The sequence below is a fragment of the Clarias gariepinus genome, chromosome 3 (genome assembly GCF_024256425.1).
Source record: "Clarias gariepinus isolate MV-2021 ecotype Netherlands chromosome 3, CGAR_prim_01v2, whole genome shotgun sequence".
In the NCBI taxonomy this organism is placed as follows: domain Eukaryota; kingdom Metazoa; phylum Chordata; class Actinopteri; order Siluriformes; family Clariidae; genus Clarias; species Clarias gariepinus.
In genome coordinates this window covers 17,756,371-17,776,843 of record NC_071102.1, presented here as the reverse complement: position 1 = coordinate 17,776,843, position 20,473 = coordinate 17,756,371, and the positions used below count along the sequence as shown (strand labels likewise).

At 41.0% G+C, this 20,473-nt stretch overlaps 1 protein-coding gene across 6 annotated transcripts; it reads right to left on the bottom strand.

The window, feature by feature from the left end:
- Positions 1-4,149: 4,149 nt before the first annotated feature.
- On the bottom strand, positions 4,150-17,106 carry raver1 (ribonucleoprotein, PTB-binding 1). Of its 6 annotated transcripts, none has more exons than XM_053492178.1 (15): positions 16,753-17,106; positions 15,017-15,083; positions 14,248-14,717; positions 11,049-11,240; positions 10,841-10,961; positions 10,667-10,761; positions 10,502-10,573; positions 8,754-8,835; positions 8,418-8,635; positions 7,895-7,979; positions 7,682-7,818; positions 7,174-7,245; positions 6,124-6,237; positions 5,778-5,843; positions 4,150-5,689 (listed from the first exon to the last, which is right to left on the bottom strand). In XM_053492178.1, the coding sequence occupies exons 1-15, from the start codon at positions 17,062-17,064 to the stop codon at positions 5,543-5,545; spliced, it is 2,250 nt and encodes a 749-aa protein (XP_053348153.1). In that variant the 5' UTR covers positions 17,065-17,106; the 3' UTR covers positions 4,150-5,542. The 6 variants fall into 6 exon arrangements, with proteins under 6 accessions (XP_053348153.1, XP_053348154.1, XP_053348155.1 ...); XM_053492179.1 differs by having other exon boundaries at positions 8,418-8,620; positions 16,753-17,105; XM_053492180.1 differs by lacking the exon at positions 10,502-10,573 and having other exon boundaries at positions 8,754-8,838; positions 16,753-17,105.
- Positions 17,107-20,473: the final 3,367 nt, after the last annotated feature.

The window sequence follows — 20,473 nt, the reverse complement described above, 5'->3', positions numbered from 1 at the left end:
CTGCATCAATTTAATTGTTTGGTTTCAAAGCCTAAATTTTTGCCTAATATTTATGATTTTGTTATTGAAAAAAGTTCATGAAGTCCTCACTACTGTATGTTGTTGTTGTGGAGATTTTTGCAGTAGTCTTGTTTCTAGTTAATTTAGCTACGGTATTAAATAAATATCTAGAATTATTTTTGTTATTTTCAATGAGAGTGAAGAGATACAATGATCTAGCATCTCCGAGAGCTTTTTTTTAATAGTTTAGGATGCTCTGCTTCCATGCTTTATGGAATACTAACAATTTACTTTGATGCTATTTACATTCTAATTTCCGAGCGGTTTGTTTTAAAATGCGTGTGTGGTCAATATACCAGGGATCGAGTTTCTTATCTCTAATCATTTTCTTATAATCATCATTTATTCCTCTTCTACATTAGGAATAAAAGCAGCAGCTTTCTGCCAGTGGGTATTTTGGAAAATCACAGGTTTCTGCAGCAGTGTCGACACAGGCAGTGCGCTGGGACTGTGTGGGTGGAGGAAAGGAGGGCTGGTGTGGGTTTTTTTTTTTTTTTTTTGGGGGGGGGGGGGGGGGTGATGATACATGAAAGGCAGAAATCTAAAATGCTTGTGACAAATTTGTCCACTGTGTTGCCTTGGTTCCCCTCTGGGATAATAGGAGACACACACAGTGCTCCAGGATCTAAGAACAATTTCAGGCGTTTTTATAGCAGTGGAGATGCGAGCTAAGAGCATGACATATAATAACAGGCATAGACATGCTTTTTTTCATGTTTTATTATTATTATCTTTTGTCGCTGTGCAGCTAACAAGAGGAGAGAAGGGTTGGAAGTTCATTCTCATTTTACTGAGCTTATTAAAACACACAGAAACACTCTCTCCTATCACTGCTGCTTTTGTTGTGGTTCAAAAGCAACACTCAAAATGACATCTAGTGAAAACTTCTCGTACATCACGTCACATGGATCCAGCATTACCTGTTTCAAGACGACAAGCTGGTAGCTTTGTTTTGTTCTCTTGAAAGATAATGGTCAGCAAATATAACGAGAATTTGGAATGCTTGATTAAAAAGAGTAAAACCGTCTATAACTGTATTAAATATTTGTTTAATTTAGTTTATCATAATTTTGTAATAAAAAAATTTACTATATTTAGAATGTTTTTGCATTATGAGTTGACATTTTGCGCAAAGTGCTGTAAGAACTTTGACTTGTTTATTTCTCTCGTTCGCTTACGTGTCACATCACCACTAGACCTACTTCATCAGTCGCCTTGGCAGAGGTTAAGCAATCAGTGTGGCACATTAACTGAATTAGAGCCAAGGAGCACCTGTTTCCTGAAGTGCTACTCGTCCCTAATTAAGCCGCACAAAAGGCATCAGAGAAGCCGTCGACGTGGACGGAGTCTGTGAAAGTCAAGAGACGAGGAGCGCATCTCATCGGCTTCAAAAATAGCTCGCCCAGACCACCTGCTGTTCTTACGTAAATGCTCAAATGTCTATGTCACTCAAGAATCAAATCAACTGGAAAATTTCTTTCTTTACATCCTGATAATCTCCGGTGATGCCATTTATAAGAAAATACCTTGTGGAAAAGGTCATTTAAATTCCTTCTGTATCACTCTTTTTTTCCTGCTCTGTGCGCAGACACACTATCTCCATGAGAATCTCACCCTTTGGTGCTGACAGCAGGGTGCACACTGACTTTTTCCAGGCAGCTAGATGTCCACGTGATGGCCTTTTCTCACCAGCCAAATCTGTTTCCCCGCTGGTTAGGAAGCACTCAAGCCAAGCACTTTGGCATCATTAGCCAAACCCCATAGAGCTGCATGGGAATGAGGAAGCACGCTCCTTCCCTAATTTAGTAACATCTAGGGAATTTTACTGTGGCTAAGAAAAAAAACTTGCAATGATTCAAGACTATTACAGGAACGTATTACATAACAGAACTACATGTCGTGGGTGGCAAAGCGGCTTAGTGCTTAGCACTGTCGCTTCACAGCTCCAGGGTTGGGGTTCGAATATCGCCTTGGGTCTGTGTCGAGCGTGTGTGTGGAGTTTGCATGTTCTCATCGTGCTTGGTTTGTTTCCTCCCACTGTCTGAGGATTTGCATTGTAGCCTGATTGGTGTTTCAAAATTACCCCTTGGTTATGTACCATCCCGTGTGATCCCATGTGTCCTGGGACAGACTCCAGGCTCCAAAGACTTGATGCTTATTTTAACAGCTATAGCAAGACTCACATTTAAACTTGGAAAATTGATTTGTGGTTGGGGCTAAAAGCTCACGAGAACTGCAAACTGAACATCAGCTTCTCTTCACTCTACTTGAACACATTTTACTACAGCATTGTTGAAATCCTTAGTCTTAAATTTGATTCATTTTCTCAAAACATACAATGTAACAAACTGTAAGGCAAAAACAGGTTTGTATTAAAGCTCTTATTTCATTAAAGCCAAATCATTGGATGGATGGAAGGTTCTCTACAGATAGTTTTGATTTGTACATTTGGGAAAGAAGACATCAGGATCAGTGCTTTGAGTTACGGCTGTTCCTTAAACTCTTCAGAACTTCTCTATTCCTTATCCCTCTGTAACTTCATGATGTTTAAACACTGTTCCTATAACTTAATGTTACTAGATGTATGCTAGTTAGCACTCTGAAGGGAAAGATTTTAGCATTAGACTTCACAGAGGGTCAGTGAGAGTTGCATGGTGGTGTAGAGAAAAAGTCTGGACGAATTAAACAGTGCCAGTGATCCCGAGTCACTCTGCAGCGCAATCATATAGTCACAGCTAATGCTAAGGCTCTCCCACAAGAGCAGCGCTCCTCTGCACTCTCTCTCCTCCAGGTACAGAATCTGCTGAAAAACCTGTAGGAGCCCTGACTATAGGAGACTTTATACTGAGACACATGAAATTAGCTAGGCCTTTTGAGGCACTTGTTAGGGGTATCCCAGGAGCCAGAGTAAAAGACAGTTCAGGTAATCTTATAGCATAGGTATTCAAAGATAAATACTTATATAGGATGCAATGACACACCATCAGTCAGAAGTTACTAAAGAGTGACATGTCATTAGCATGTAATCGACCATTGTGTCTCAATGAAGCGTAGCGGTGTAACTAACAGAAAAGCAGGCTACAGTCGCTGAACTGCTGCAGGTCCAGGTGGTGCTCGGAACACAATGGATTAAAGAAATAATCTAGATTATTTAATACCATATGACCACAGGAAGCTGGAAGTAAACCTCCTGATCATACAGTAACTCTGGATGGCCTTTGTTTCATCGTGTACTGCAATAAAAGACTTGTGCGTTTCCTGATTTTATTTGAAGCCAAGATAAAAGAAATAAATCACTAAATGATGCAAAAAAAACTATGCTTTTGTTACTCCTACTGACCTATAAAGCACTACATGATCTCGTACCATGGGACCCGAGTGAACTGCTTGTATTTTACGTTAAACCACACAAAAGGATGCAGGCTGCTTGTTGGTACCTGATAAAAATGACATCTGAGGCTGAGCTTTTTTTTTTTTAACAAAGTGATCTGCCATGTCTACTTCGATCAAAGAATGCAGGCTGCTTGTCAGTACCACGTATTATGAAAGCTACAGCAGGGGGGAGAGATTTTTCTTATAAAGCCACAAAGTTATGGAATAGTCTTCGGGACTCAGACACAGTCTCAGTGTTTAAGTCTAGGCTAAAATCCTATTTATTTAGGCAAGCATTTTTGTAAATAGATTTGCCCTAGGTAAAGGAGCAGATCTGGGGGAGTCATGGACGTTTAAATGCAGGTTTGTTGCTTTGTCGACATCCCAGTTCCCCCTCATGTTTGTGTTTCCTTCTGGCTCTCCCTTTTAGTCATTATGTCAGAAGTCCCTGCTTGCACTCTGCAGAAAAATACACTGGCTTTATTCATAATGCAACTGTGAGCATACCCAACTGTTTCATCTCCCTCTCGTGCGTGCTCTCCATGTACCGACTTATCAGTGATCCTGACCTCTGCAGTCAGTAATCCACCTACAATTTATTTTTGAAGGGAACACTGAAACCTTGGAGTATCATCTTACCCAGACAGTGTATTCTTTAAAATCTAAACTTTAAAACAGGTCTGTCTAAGACAGGTTTGAAGAACTAAGGACAACAAGTTGTGAACTTAAATAACATTTACTTGCTGAAATACAAATCAGAAAAACATGGCAGCTATGTACAAATGATGGTGCACTCGATCAGCCGTCATTTTACAGATCAAGTCTGTTTAGTTCTTTACAATACAGCAGTAGTTTATATAACATGTAAACCCTTCAAGAAATATGCTGCAACATCACCTAAAAGAAAAAAAGAAAAAAAAAAAAAAGCAGCATTTCCAATCAATTACAGACTAGATAGAAGGAGGGGGGAGGGGGGAGTAATGAACCAACAAAAAAAAAAGAAGAAATATACAAGCTCAGGTATGTACACAGCAAATAAACAGGTTAAGTAAAAAGAGTATGAGAGATTACACTGGACTGAGAGTGATTTGTGGATCTGTGAATTGCAGCACACCAGAGACACTCAGCTACCACACTGGAAATGTCACAGACCTGGTGCTTTCCAGAGAACTCCTCCGGCTCACGAGTCGAGATGGAGCTGGCACATTTGTAGCAGTAAGAGAAAAAAAAAAAAAAGGAACCATCATGTTCGGCCACAGGTCCGGCCTGCTCCAGAATTTCTGTTGAAATACTTTAAATAAAAAAAAAATAAAAAAAAAAGCAGGCACAGTAAATTTTCATCTAAGCTAACCCGCTCCCCCTGCTGGTGGTACGAGGCAAGTACCAAGTTGAGATCAGGATGTGTAAAGGCATAACAAGACTGAACGCAGAGAACGCAGGAAGAAGGGAAGCAGGAGAAAGAAGACAAAAGTTCAAGAACTGCAAAAAAAACAAATGGCCAGTGAGGAAGGACAGATTGAGGAAGGTAATTTTCACGTGACTCGCATCCTCCAAGTGCAACACACACACAACACTTAGTGCAGAAAACCTGGACTTGTGACACTGGAAGTGGGAAGGGCTGGTTTTACACAAATACTGATCAGTGCACCCAGCAGGGGTAAAGCAACAGACCGACGAACGGAGCAGCTGATGTTACTGCTGCTGCTGGGACAGATGACAATGACAACCACACACGACCTGAGACATACACACACCAAGAGGGTTAACAAGAACCACGTCCATGAATAAGGATGTCTTGTCTTCATGAATGCTTCTCAACTATTTACAGAACAGTTCATCAAAAGGCAAGTCTGATCAAGGAAGGAAGGGAGGGAGGAGGAAGGGGGGGGGGGGGTATTTATCCTTTATGAGGTACCTGCGGTTTTATCGTTGATGAAAGAAAACTTAAAAATGTAAATTAAAGGAATTCAAATTAAAAATTGAAAAATAAAATAAATTTACATGCGCACTCAAATCATTCACAAACAAAACTCCCGGTGCCTGCTGTGGACCGGGGTGACAGGACGCCTCCCTCTGTGCTTCAACCGGCAGTCAGCAACGAGCACGGGGTTCAGAATATACGCTTCCGCTTCAGGTAGGAATCGGCGTAGTGTCCCCCGAGGCCCTGAGAATGCTGCCCCACGTAGCCCCCCTCTGGACTGGGCTCTGGAGACGGAATCAGGCGAGAAAAGAGACGCTTCTGTCCTCCTACTGGAGTCTAAAGCAGAAATAAATAAAGAGCCTGTGAGCGATGACATGACGGTGACACGAGGGATGTTGGTCAGGGAGGCCGAGCGCGAACCTACCTTCGCACCACTTCCAGGAGCAGCAGAGAAAACACTGGTGTGTGAGATGGGAGGCATTCCCACAGCCTGTGCAAGCAGAAATTTCAATTAATAACTGACCACACGCCATTTAAAAGCCTGTACTCATGCACGTATTTTAAACGACCACATCCTTGTCCAAGTGGTATTTTAATGATTTACAGGCTTCCTTTCTCCTCACATTGAGGTACAAGGTTGAAAATATTGGCAGCTCAACAATAAAATAGAAAATCAATGAATGAAAAGTCAATGAGCGCCTCCTCCGAAACCTGCTGTGGTTTTTACCTTGTTATGCGAGATCGAGAGTTAGTGTGTAGATGAAGCGTACCTTATTGAGCTGGGTGGAAGACACTGCCCCAGGGGCACCAAAGCCGAAGTAGGAGGAGCTGGGGCGACTGGATGGGTAAGCGAAGGGAGACGTTCTCTCGCTGTGTTTCAAGTGCTGTAAAGAACGGTGAGATGTTAGTCTACTAAAGTAAAACTTCAGTGACGCAGGGAGAATGTGATTGGACAAATGCTGGAACCTGAAGTCGTAGGGGACTAGAAAAGTTCTAGAATCAAGGCAAATTACACTGAAACAATCCTGTGATTTACGGTTCTGGAATTGATCAAATCAGATCTCCTGCATTGCATTCAGGAAGGACAGACAAACCATCAATCCACACATGCAACCATCAGAAGCCTCATGTGACTTTTTTTTCTTTTTACCAAACACGAGGACTACATTAGCCCTCACACTGAGGAGGCTGTTTATGAAACTTACAGACTAGCTGCTGGTTTACGGCCTCACCTTATTATAAATGAGACGCTGTAATGTTATTCACGAGAACACCCTCACAGTCATTCAAATATAAGGTTTTATTACCTATTAAACACAGAACACCAGACTCAATCATGCACTCTCACATTGCTCAGAATCTTTGTAGGCGCTCTCGCCCAGAGCACGTGTGAAATTTTAGGTCCGATTCTTCACAGGCTGGAGGTTTACTATGATTGTCCCCATTTTTATCCCTCCAACACAAACTTGTTCTACTCTATTAAATAATAATACTCCCTCATAAACAAGGTCTTAAGGCAATCATGTGATTTAGTTAAGCACATTATGCAAGCCTGGACTGGATCCTACTTGTTACCAGCTTGATAACTGTAGTGTAATGAAACTATGAGGCTAGAGGCAAATAAACCCCAAACACGTCCAGGCTAAACAGATATACTCAGATTAAACATGCCTTATTTGTTTCTTACTCAGACTTAACGTTGGCAGCAAACGATGAGGGACGCCTGGGTCTGTGCAGTGCTTAATGTATTTTATTGTCTAATCCCCCCCCCAGTCAACTGCATTATCATTTCTGACTGAAGTAATGAAGCAGAATCCTACCTGTGCTCCATAAGCCAGGTGTGCAGTGCTGTCCAGAGTCTCCAGCTGCTCATAAAGGTGAGGGACAGGGTCCTGTACAAGGGGACAAGCCCAGGTGGGGGTGGGGAGAGGCAGGTGGTTATACAAAATTTATAAACAAAGTAAATAAATAAAAACGCCACCAGGATGCTGCCAGGTGGCAGGACAGAGACCTGCTGTTCCCACACCAAAGCTTTAAGGACAGCTGATACGCCCACATTGTGCCAGGCATTAAACTAGTTTTAAAACAAGTGTTCTATTAATTTATACCCATCTAATTATAATAATAATAATAATAATAATAATAATAATAATAGATCCAGAACCTGAAATATATTCAGGTTGAAGAAAATTTACTTTTAAATACTACAAAGTGTGTACGAGTCATCGCTTTAAAACAACTGTGATATCAGTATCCACCAAATATTGAGTGACTATTATTTTCACCACGGTGGCGGCGCCGCCCTGGTGTAAACCGTGTTACGCTGACCTGGTGTAGTGCTGGGAACTCGTACGAGTCTTGGCAGCGCAGGCTGTAATTGGAGTGGATGCTCTGGATGGACCGCTGGTTAGTCAAGCCACCTAGCACAGGTCTCTTCCTGTATGGGTGGGGCCTGGAGGTGGCACCTACACACACACAGATAAGTAAAAGCATACAGACAAGTGGAAGGTGGGGGGCGGAGATATTTGGCAGGCAGCTTACCTGAGGAAGGGAATATACTGGGAGCGTTCAGAAAGGGGTTGGGGGACACACCGATTTCATTGGGGGGATCTCCTAATAACGATGCCTAAACAGGAACAAGCTTCATCAAACTCTACATATGAACAGAGGTGATTAAATGCTGTAATCATATTAAAAAGATTACACGTGCAGGCTCAAGTGCAGCTCACAGGTGATTAATATTTAAACTGCATTTCAATGCTTTAATAATTAGCTTAGAAGTTTAAAACCCCTTTTTGATTTTTGTTTAAATCTTTCCTTTTTACCCTGTTCCACTCCAAACTTTGCTCTACGATAGTTATCTGTGAACAACTTAATCTCCCAAAGCATGCCACCTAATCAAGTGTGTACAAATCACAGTGTAAAGGTATAAATCACACCAAGACGTAGACTGATTAATCAGGACCTCCTGTTCCAGTCATAATCATGACTATCTACATAAAAACACGGGAGACTTTTCACCCTAAAGTTTAAATTTTCCATGGCTGAAACGCAGATCCCTCACCGTAGGCAGTGTGGACCCATCTCCTCCTAGCACAGTGCCCAGGAGAGGAACGCTCATGCCCTGGAGTGCAGGAGAAGAGTTTGTAGAAAAACTATTGGGTGTGGTTGCAGTCTCAGGCTCCCTCCCCAGTGTCCGCCCCAGGGGCGGGGGCTTTATGGGACCTATAGGTTCTGTCTGCATGCCCAAGCCGGGAGCCATGGCACCTGCAGCAGACAGAGCTGAGAGAATTAAAACAAGCAGCAGTCATATACCATGAACAAAGAACCCCCCCCAAAAAAAAAAAAAAAAAAAAAAACACACACACACACAAGTGCAGGTTAATCTGTGTCACCGTACCATGAGGTAGATCTCCCAGTATGTTAACACCATTGTGTTGAAGAGGAAGAGCAGCCAGAGGGTTCTCACCGAGCAGTCCGGCCTGCTGATAAAAAACAAACAGAAAAATCACATCAGGCCATGCTCTGAGTGTGTGTGTAATATTATATACGCACACACGAAGCCAAAGCTAGATTGCAACAAAGCTGTCCAGCCACTTCAGATTTTAACACCTCAGAGCTTGCACACACAGCACTACGACTGAGACAGTGAAAACTAAAATTGTTTTAGATCGTGCTTGGTCCAGTTTGGCCTGAAGCATAGCAAAAGCACCGATTTAGACCCTCTGAACATTCACGTTAGCCGCACACACCCTTTATCAGGACTTTCATCTGACCAGCTCACACCCATAAAGAAATACTCCAACAAAGCCAGATTCAAACCCACAAATTTTGGCACAGTGATAGAATGACTACACAGCTTCCACTACATCAATGAAACCATGTGCATTATATAAAGTTTGAATTTTCCATGGCTAAAATACAATTAAGCAAGATCCATCACAGCCGTGCTGATCTTCAGTAAAAACAACTTATTGAACCAGTTATTTTGCTCCACCCACAAAATATATTTCTGCACCTTCTCAATCATTGGATGCTTTTAAATCTAGCTTAAAGACTTATTCTTACTCTGGTATTTGCTGCGTACCGGTATTTGAATAGTCAAATTGGTATAAATCTTTACATTAACCGTTTGATACTTGTTTTATTTAGCTTTTATTGTAAAGCACTTTAAAGTGTAGCCAAAAAGTGAAGAGGAGGTGATTGACAGTCCTGAGAAACTTTACAAGATTTACTTTATATTTTACTGCATTTCATTGGCTCTGTACATGTACTCTGCACAATGACGACGTTGAATATAACCTAATCTAATATTTCCACTAATTCCACTTTAGAATATCAGCTCCGTTAACTTCTGGATTTTAATGCCAAATAACATTAAATGGAAAGCTAGTGCACTATGTAGGATGTACAATCCCTTGCTCCACACACCAAGTAGTGCACTCGATCAGGGATTAGAGAGGGATTTGAGATTCAGCCTTGGGTTAGAAGGTAGCTAGCTTTGTAGCTATAAATAAAAACACTGACAGTTCAAAGGCGATTGAGATCAACTAAGAAGTGGGAAACCAATGTTTCAGGGGTTAACGATGACATAACGTTATCAAATGTGTGTTTTCCCTCAATAAAAGACTCGTCATAAATACTTTATTTTTGCAGCACATGAAGATTAATATGCTCATTCTGATAAGTTATTCCTTTAATAGCTACAAAAACATTTTTTCGCGAAGAAAGAACATAGATCACTTGATGTGGTAAAAATTATGTAACGAGTCTCCAGTGCAGAAAAGTAATCAGGACAGAGGCAGTTTAAAATTCATGGTAAAATGACAGGATGGAGAGGAAACAGTGAGAGGGGGAGACAAGGAGGAGAGGAGAAGGGCAAACTATGAGATAAGGGGAATAAAACACCACAACACACACAGTTACATCAAACTAATCGTTAAACAAGTCTTTATTTCCAGTACAAGTCTGATCTAATGATGATCTATCTGATTTAGCTGGTTAGGCGATGTCATAAGGCATTCCTGAATAGCTGATGACATACATACCGCTGTGAAGCCATTGGGACTCACTGTTTATAACCTGCAACTGTCCCTAACTAATAACGCCACAACACCCACAATAATGCACAGCACACCACGCACTCACACAGGGTGGGAGACGGCTTTCTGTACTGTGCAGAGCCTGTGCCCAAAGTAGAGGATTTCCTAGAAAGGGTTGCTGGGGAGAACAGGATATTGAGGACTGATAAAATCAATAAGAGACATGTTTTAATACAGAAGTGAAGGGACGACATTTCAGTCACGACCGTACCTGTTGGACCTGGTTCTGAAGCAGCAGCTGCAACAGGGCCGCAGACAGGGCGGGGTTACCGAGCAGCGGCATGGCAGGGGCGGCCCCTAGGAGACCTAAAAACACACACACACTCTGTAAATGGGTTGCTGCATGCTGAGATTAGGTATTCAGCTCGAGAGCACACATCAGTACCTTGTTTTTGTCCTTGGTTGAGTGGCGCCATCAGGAGTTTCAGTGTCGCCGGGTTACTCAGACTCGAGAGGATCTGCATGGCACTGGGTTCAGGAAGGAGACCCTTTCCTCTGTTTATGGCCTGTATTTAAACATAAAAACCCTCATGAGCGTCATTTTTTCACTCTGTTACCATTACTGTTAAAGTACTGCACAAACAGTACAGTACCAAAGTCTGAGCAGCAATAAGCGCAGCCAGCATGCTCCTGCCGGGCGGTCCTGGGGCGCAGAACGACGCGCGGACGGGGCTTCCACCCACAGGCCTTCCGTCAGTTAACCGCTGCACCTCTTCAGCCAGCTCCGGTGTAGAGTACTCCAAAATAGCAAACCGCCGGAAACTGCCATCTTGTCCCTGAGCAAGCTAAAAAAACAAAAAACACACGCTCACATGAATGCACCAATACAACACACGCACACATTCACCTACCTGCTGGAAGCTGACACTGGGTTAGTGCGCATGCATGTGTCCCTGCTAAACTAAGTTCTAATGAAATTGAACAACGACAGCCATTACAGCTCATCACTACACACACAAAATATTACACCAAAGTCAGTATATCTAGAATAACAGCAAAACTTATGAAGCTTGTCAAAATAGATTACAACACTCATTTAAACCTTATATGGGTGATAGTTTTGGTCTTTATGCATTTATTTCTAGGTGGAAAAGAATAGTCAATAGATTAAGAAAAAAGCTCAAGTAAACTGTCCGGAAAATTTAGTTTATATACAGTCTAAAATTTGGACACATCTGCGTTTTTTTTTTAATACCATTTTTCAACATTTCTTCATTAATGCTAAAGATATCCAAACAAAGGACATGTATGGAATAATGTAGTAAATCTGTTTTATAATATAGATTGCAGCTACATTTAACCTTCATGACAGCTTGGCACACTCATGGCGTTTTCTCATCAAGTTCACGAGGTAGTAACCTGGAACGGTTCAGTTCACAGGTGAGAGTCGTCAAGAGTGAATCTGTAACATTTCTTGCCTTTTTAAATGCGCTTTACACTATCAGTTGTCTTGTACAGAATAAGTGTGTGTACTGAGTCAACAGCCCTATTAGTGCTACTAGAGCTACTGTACAAACCCATATTAACGCAAGACTCAGTTAAGTGAAGAGAACATACAATTTATTATTTACTGCCATCATTACTTTAAGAAATGAAGGTCAGTCAATCTAAAAAAAAAAGAAAAAAAAAAGAAAAAAACTCAAGAACAAGTTCAATCACCAAAAACTATCAAACACTGTCCCAGGAAAGGAAGACAGAGCTACCTCTGCTGCAGAGGATAAGTTTATTAGAATGAAAAGCCTCAGAAATCGCTGATTTACAGCACCACAGATGAGAGACCTCATAAATGCTTCTTGGAGTTCCAGCGGCAGAAATTTCAACATCCACTGTTCAGAGGAGACTGCGTGGGTCAGGTACGGGGGCCGTGAATTGCAAAACAAATTAAAAACAAAACCCAAAACAAAATAAATTCAAAACCAAATTAACAAAACTAAGAACAAAATATCAAAACCCAAAACAATTTTTTTTTTTTTTCGTATTGCACCTTTCGGCCAGTCAGATACAAACCGGAAAAGGTAGGTATAGTTTTGCGAATGAAATTCTTACCGCTGATTGGACGTGACATCCATCACTCAACATATACAGGAAGTAGGAACTTGTTTCTCCATCTTTGTTTTTGTGTGTTCTGCTTCACTTTTAACAGGCCATCCCATCTGGTTTCCACTACCAGTCAAACCAGTCTGGTTCAAAAATTGGTACATACACACTCGTACTTAAATACAGTACCTGTCAAATGTTTGAACACAATCTGGAATTCTAGAATACTGGATATTTTAAAACTTTGAAATAACACACGTTGGTGTTGGTTAATTAAATAACAGTAATAGTCAGTTGTTATTTTAAGACGTGAAGGTCAGCTGTTCTGGAACAGTCCTTACAAGAACAGTATTGTGTCAAGTGCATTTGTAAAACCCATCAAGCTCCATGATGAAACTGTCCCTCATGAAGAGCCTCCCAGGAAAGCAAAAACAAAACTGACCTCTGCTGCAGAGGAGAAGTTCATTCAGAGTCACCAGCCTCAGAAAACACCAATTAACAACCAGCACCTCAGATTAGAGCTGTTCTAAAGCTTAACAGAGCAGATACATCTCAATATCAACTGTTAAAAGGAGATTATTGTATATTTAGGACACTGATTTAGTTTTACAGTGTAGAAAAAAAATCAAGACGAGACCATGGAGTTAGTGTACAAACTTTTAACTGAAACAGATAGTCCCTAACTACACAAAGAATTCATAAAAAGTAGAATTATATAATTTTTTTATAAGAGGTGAAGGATCAAGTTTGACAGTTCTTAAGAGTAATGCATTTAATAATTATTAATAAATTCATTTTAAATAATTAAGCATTAACTTAACCTTAAACACAATTCGTACCCACTGCATTAATCATCCAGGCTCAAATAGAGACACACATAAAAGTTACAGTTTACAAATCTTGTTAATTTAAAAATAATATATATCTCGAGTCATACATATTTTTTACATCTCGTACAAGTTCCCATAATTCTTTGCGACAAGGACAATTGTTAAAAGCACTATGCAACAGCTCTGCTCACTCTGCAACAGCTACTGTTTTCTGTTCAGATACAAAAAAACAAGCAAAGCAGGCATAAAGCCATGCGTGTGTGTGTGCGTGCGAGAGATATGAAAAGACAAGCTGCTCTCTCTTTCATTCCAGAAAGAGCCACAGCCAGAGGGCCTGCTGACTGACAGCACTCGGCCTGGTCAGGTGCTCATCTCCACACAAACCATCAGAGATTGTTGCCATAGAAACTGAAGACAGTTTCAGGAAAAGCAGGGCAAAGGGTACAGACCACCTGACACAGAGGCAAATCATAGTTACAGAGCACAGAAAAAAGGGGGTGTGTATTAGTGGTCAGTTTGGGTGCGAGAGAAATTGGAATCACTAATGACCGTAAACCCTCTCAGTCCTGAAGTTAATCTAGATGTAACTAAAGACTAGCACAGAAAAACACAATAACAAAAAGAACCGTTTTAACATAGCGTCAGTAAGTGAGATGTAAACCAAAAAAAAAAAAAAAAGTTAAGTAAGGTAAATTAATTTTTTTTTAACTCAAAGAAAGGACATCGCTTGAAAAGCCCACGACGAGTATTAAACTGGCACTCCTGTGTTAATCAACAGTCTTGTGGTGAAGCTGCAGGTTCGATATGAAGCTTATGGGACAATATAATCCCGTGTCTACGACAAATAGTGACACTGGTGCCTCACAGTCCTTTATAAAGTTAAATATTATATACAAATTGAAATGGATATTCTTTATTTCCTAACCTGGCAGAAGATGGCCTCCGGCAGGTCAGCGAGAGCGCTCAGCAGGTCCTGGGCATTCAGGAGGCTGGCAGGCAGGCGGTCCACACAGAGGCAGCGCGAGTGTAGGGTGGTGTACGTCAGCGATCCCACTTCGGTCCAGTGCACGTACAGCATGCGTGAGCCAAGCTGTTTGCCCAACAGTTCTGATTTAGCCCGGGCGGCCGAGTCCTTTTTCATGTACTCCACAAAGCCGTAGCCCTTGGAGTGGCCCGTGCTCGCGCTGTGCACCAAGAAGCAGCGCTCCAAGTTGCCGAAGGGCCGCACCAGCTCCTCGAACTGCTGCTGGGTGAAGGCTCGGGGGAGGTTGGCGATGCACAGCAAAGCGTCTGTGGGCTGCAGCTGCACAGAGATTTCCCGTTCACGCAGGACATGCTGGTGAAACTCTTTGATCGCGCACTGGGCCTGCTCACCATTTAGGAGAGTCACAAAAGCTTTAAAAAAAAAAAAAAAGCAAAAAAAAAAATTCTTCAAGCATGACATTTGTGTTTGCCATATGAACATTAGGTGTACAAAGATTTAATTTTATTCAATTATAACAGTAACGTCCATCACTTTATTCAAAAATCTCAAAAGCAGTTCCCTTCTACAATGACTTTAAATGAATTAAATTAAAGCCAACTTTAACCAGCGACACCACACCTCCTGTTTAAACACAAGTGATGGGTTACTAAAAATAGAGGAAGTTACATTAACCTGTTCCAACATCCGCTATGATAAACAAAGGACTTACCTGTTCCTTTGTATTTGTCCACGAAACAGTACTTCAGATCATAGTTTCTTAACAACTCGTGGACCTCCTAAATAGACAGAAAGGGAGAGAAAACATTATATATTTATGTATTTCATAGATTGATCTACCTTGTCCAGGAGTGCCACACTTACTGCATCATTTTAAATGGGCTTTTCAGTCCAACAAACAAACCTTGGTGGTCAAATTATTATTAAACTCAATGTCAAAATCAACCTCAATCCACAATATGCACACAGTACTATAGTCTTTGTAATGTGTAAAATCTAAATAAACATAAGTATTACTCAAAGGCAAACCAACACAAACTCACTGGTTATATTTGATTTAGTTTTTTTTTTTTTTATCATGGTGCAGATTATCTTTTCCAGGTGTTATTCCACCAAAATGATTTTTTTTATATTGGTAACGAGTCAAAATAACTTACACTTCCCCATCATTTCATGTAAGCTTTACCTTTTATGGGCATCACTAAATGCAAATAAGCAAAAACACACTCCTGCTAGGTGTGTTATTAGGTGCTTATAAACAACAGGAAACCAGCGTCACACAAACTTCTTTTTTTTTTTTTAACACAACTAAAAAACCGAGGCCCAGTTTTAAAAACATCCTGGATTTTAAACATGAAACCGTCGCCCTCAGCTCACTCAGAGACTATATGATCATTTGGATTTATATACTCTCACATTTCAAACTACTATGCATATAAATGTATTTAGGGAGGGGGGCACTATATGAATAAAGCTGAACTGAATGGTGCGGATACAGACCGTACATTGGACACCTTATTTCTGATATTGTGCTTCAGCTACAACCAGTCATCATAATTTCATTAATGTAAAATATTTCAGAATAGAAATTGGCACAAATATGCATAATATTTATAATGCACAGATAAATCCAAACTGAAGCAGTAAACAAAGGATCTTTTAAAATCCATTTTACACAATTAAGCTCAAAACTACCGCAGGATCTGTATAAACATTAACGACTAACTAACCTCTCTGTGGATTACCTCAGAGTAAAATCTACAGGGCTAAGGAGTTGTGTAATGTCGTGACAAGGCGATTAAAAAAAAAAAAAAAAACTCTATATACCTCAAAAACAGTATAACGTTTATGCCCAACCCAGATGTCAAAGTTTATTGTGGAACAGACGTGTACATGTGTAAGGGGGAGACACGCTTTAGTCGAGCACTTTCCTCGAACTTCTTGTTTAAAGAGATTTGGGCTTTTTTGTCAACCACAGTGTGCGCGCCCCCGAGCCGCGTTCACCACGAATCGCGCGCACATTCCTCTGGTCGCGCGCTTTCAATTAACAATGACACGGCTACTTTAAACAGAAATCTGGATTTACAACAAAAAAGCAGTTAGATTTACTGAAATAAAAAAAAAACCATTTTGAAGTAAATGAGAAATTATAGGTAATTTTAACGCCTTTATCATCTTAACGCTGAGGCAGTTAACGTTCAGTAAACTAGCATGCGCGTCTGCACGCACAGATTAGTAAGGAAGGAACTGAGCACGCGCACCGAGTTAATACGGGTGCATCAAGTTAGCCGTTAGCTTCACCCTTTCTCTCTGGGAAAGTTTAAATCAATCTTCCATACTCAAACAATAACTAGCTAATGTAGCTAACTAAGTTCACAGAAGTGTTACACCGTGCGTGTGTGTGAGAGAGAGCGGTACTAGCCCTGTGTGCGTGTGTGGGGTACTCGCCTGGTTGGTGATATCAGCGGGCAGGTTTTTAATGATGATTTTCCTGCGGTTGTAAAACTCTCTCCGCGTTCTCTCCAGCCGAGCCGCGACCTCCTCGGGGCTGAGAGCAGGTAGCTCGTCCTCAGCCCTGCGCGGACACCCGCTCCCTGCCGGCGACTCTGCTTCGTCCGCGGAGTCTCTGTGGTTTTCCGCAGGCCAGTTCTCTGGCTTGGCTTGATCATAGTGTTCATACGGCGGACGGGTGGCGAGGCTAGCACCAGCGCATGACTTCTCCTCTCCGGCAGCTCTGCTAACGGACACAGCAGCCGCCATGTCTCTGTGTGGAAGTTTCACTCGGAGTGCTGCGCTCGCTGCAAGCAGTTTAAACAATACACACGTGGGACAAACCCGACCGCTGATTGGCTGATAGGAGAATGCGGTTTACTACAGCGACCTAGGCGGAGCCACTGGGATCACGTGATCTTTTTAAATCCATAACTGTAGCAGAGCTGTGATGAGTTGGTGATGAACTTCCGGTCGGCTGGTGACTGAAGTGCAGTTGGTCAGCACTGTGACTATTCACACAACTGGGGCCAAAAGTAAAATATTTTCCACTCCTGTGATTAATAAAAAGATTTATTATGGCCAGAATTTATTACAGCCGTGGCCAGAAGTTTTGAGAATGACACAAATATCAATTCTCACAAAGTCTGCTGCTTTTTGTCAGATGTTACTCTGTTATAATGAAGTATAATTACAAGCATTTTATGTCAAAGGATTTTATTGAGTTTTATGCAAAGAGTCAATATTTGCAGTGCAGACCCTTCTTTTTCTAGACCTCTGCACACACACACACACACACACACTGCCAAAAAACATAAAACCATAATGGTTGGTCTCTTGAAGAAAAATGGATTCTGTAGCTTACAGCACACACATAAAATATGAAAAACATGTTTTCTCATTAAGGAAAAAAGTTATGTTTATGAAAAACTACCTCAAAAGAATGCAGTAGTCAATGAATGCGGCAGTACAAGAAAAGTATGGAAACACGCACGCATGCACACAGCATTTATACTGCTTTATCCTTAGTACAGGGACCTGCAGCCTATCCCAGGAAACTTAGAGCATGAGGCAGGGTATACCCTGAACAAGGTGCCAACCCATCACAGGGTCCACACACACACACACACACACACACACACACACACTATGGGCACAAACTGTGCCAATGAGCCTGATTTGCATGTGACTTTGGCCTGTGGGAGGAAACCGAAGTACCAGGAGAAACCCACCAAGCATGGGAGAACATGCAAACTCCACACACACAGACCCCAAGGAAACCAAACCCTCGACCCTGGAGGTTCGAGGCGACAGTGATAACCACTATATTCCTGTGCCACCTTAAACACATACACAGAATAAAGTAAATGATGTAATGCATATAATAAAAATCATCGATATGAGGAATCAGTAGGATCAGAATAACGATTTGTCTCTGATGCTTAAACCCATCTGTTGTAAGATGGATTGGTTAAATTCTCAAAACACACACTCCTCTGTGTGACCCATACAGCCATTAGCTCTTAAAAACTCAGAATAGCTGAAATAAAACAGTAAAAAAACCATCTGGAATTAAGTAAAATTAAATATATTAGAGACACTACTGTAACACTGAATAGAAAATAAATTAAAATAAAAAACGATGAAGAGTGATGTGTACAAGACATGACCCAAAGTTAAATGAGCAATAGCTCCTACTAAGTAGCAGTAACCTTTATTAAAATGAAGTAGTCTTAGACTATTTTATTATTATTTTTTTTACCAGGTGGTACGGTGAGATGGGCTCCGGGTCTCCAGCGTCCATGTACAGGATAAACGCTATAGAGAATGTGTGAGTGAGTGCTTAAACCATAATAGGAAAGTTTAAAGATAAAAATGAAATAAATAGCACCGAGGTGGCGATTAGAAGGGGTTTATGAACATTGGCTACACATTAGCCAATGGGAAGGTCTGAAAACACTATACTGTATATAATGGGAATTTTGAAAAAGGGGCTGAGCACCTGAATAAGAAGGAGTTTTTCTCTTAGTATAGTGCATAATCTCAAAAGAGGCCTAGTTAATCGGTGACTACTCAGAGAGCAGACGAACAGGCTAAACCAACTGTCTGCTAGCTTCACAGAGTCGTCACTTAGGGTTCATCATATTGAGACTTTGTCTGTTCCCTAAGCCAAACAAAAACTTCGAAAGACCTAGAAAGTCTATTTTAGTCATTTAATTTATATTTACAATGATAATCTGACTTATTTTTGACACCGACACATTTCCTTAAGCAGATGAGCAACAACAGAACCCCTGTTAAAAATAATTAAAATAATTAATTATTCACTCAGCACTCAGGTTGTTCCCAAGTTCCCTTTAAATTAATGGTTATTAAACCAATAATTAAGAAACCTGTCAGCTGTCCAATTACAGGCCGATATTAAAACTCTACTTTATCTCTAAGATTCTGAAAAAAGGTAGTAGCACAGCAGCAATGTTCATATCTACATAGAAATAGCATACATGAACTGTATCAGTCATGGTATAAACCTCATCACAGCACAGAGGCAGCACTTATTAAAGTAGTAAATTATCTTCTGTTGGCCTCTGATCAGGGTTGCGGTGCTATGCTTGTGTTACTCGACCTCAGTGCAGCTTTTGACACCATTAATCAAATGAAATGATGATGATGAAATTATGAAATGATGAGTATTCTCCTTCACAGATTAGTAAATGTAGTAGGAATTAAGAACCTACTTTATGTGACAGATCAGATTGTAAATTTAAATGGTGACTATTCTGCATGTTCTCAAGTGGAGTTTCACAGCGTTCGGTTTTAGCTTACTAAAGTTGAGCAATGTGTGCAGGATATAAAAGATTGGATGCTAATTAACTTCCTTCTGCTTAATCCTGATAAGACAGAAGTTCTAGTCATAGGACCGCATTCAGCTAGAAGCAGGGCTGGACTGGGACCAAAAAACAGCCCTGGCATTTTTGGCCATAGCGGCCCACCATGATATTTAAACAATATGCTGAGGCATATGACACATCAAAGGATATATGCACTCACTGTTTTGTTTCAAACATTAAACCACAGTAACCTGCATGGAAGCGAATAACCTTGGTAAAAAATTATTTCCGCACATAAAATGATTTTCGCACATTTTTGTTGCTTCCACTTGTAGGCTTTTGCGTCTTTTCTCCCGCAGCTTCTCTGCACCCCCCCCCCCCCCCTTGCTTTTTTCTCTCTTTTACTGGTTTATCCATTGTTATAGACAGACTCATCTCAACCTCCGGTCGAACTCTAAATAGCAGATTATGTCAAGGGAAGTTGAGGGCATGGCTTGAGATTTCATTGGACTTGCTCATTGTCCTTTAAGACAGTCAACCAATGGGCCACGAATAGTGTCTCAGATACTCTACCGTTGCGGTAATAAATAAATTGGCCTAATAAACTTTTTCAAAAATATTAAAATAGGACTGACAGCCCCGGCCCAAAAATGTGCATCGGCCCACCGGACATTGCCTGGTATGCCCTATGGTCAGTCCAGGTCTGGCTAGAAGTAAGATTTTAGATCGAGAGTCCTCACTAGAACCAGTAGATATGAGCACATCTCACCTATTTTATTCACACTGCATTGGCTCCCTATGAAATTTCGATTTTAAAATACTACTCTTGACATATAAAGCATTAAATG

Bases quoted from the DNA above. Each gene is read 5' to 3' on its own strand.
- raver1 (XM_053492178.1), bottom strand. From the start codon at position 17,064: ATGGCGGCTGCTGTGTCCGTTAGCAGAGCTGCCGGAGAGGAGAAGTCA. The intron at 11,241-14,247 runs GTTAGGAAATAA...TTGTTTTTTTAG, and splicing joins CGGAGGCCATCTTCTGCCAG to CTTGCTCAGGGACAAGATGG. The intron at 7,819-7,894 runs GTAAGCTGCCTG...GTGTGTGTGTAG, and splicing joins CAGTATATTCCCTTCCTCAG to GTGCCACCTCCAGGCCCCAC.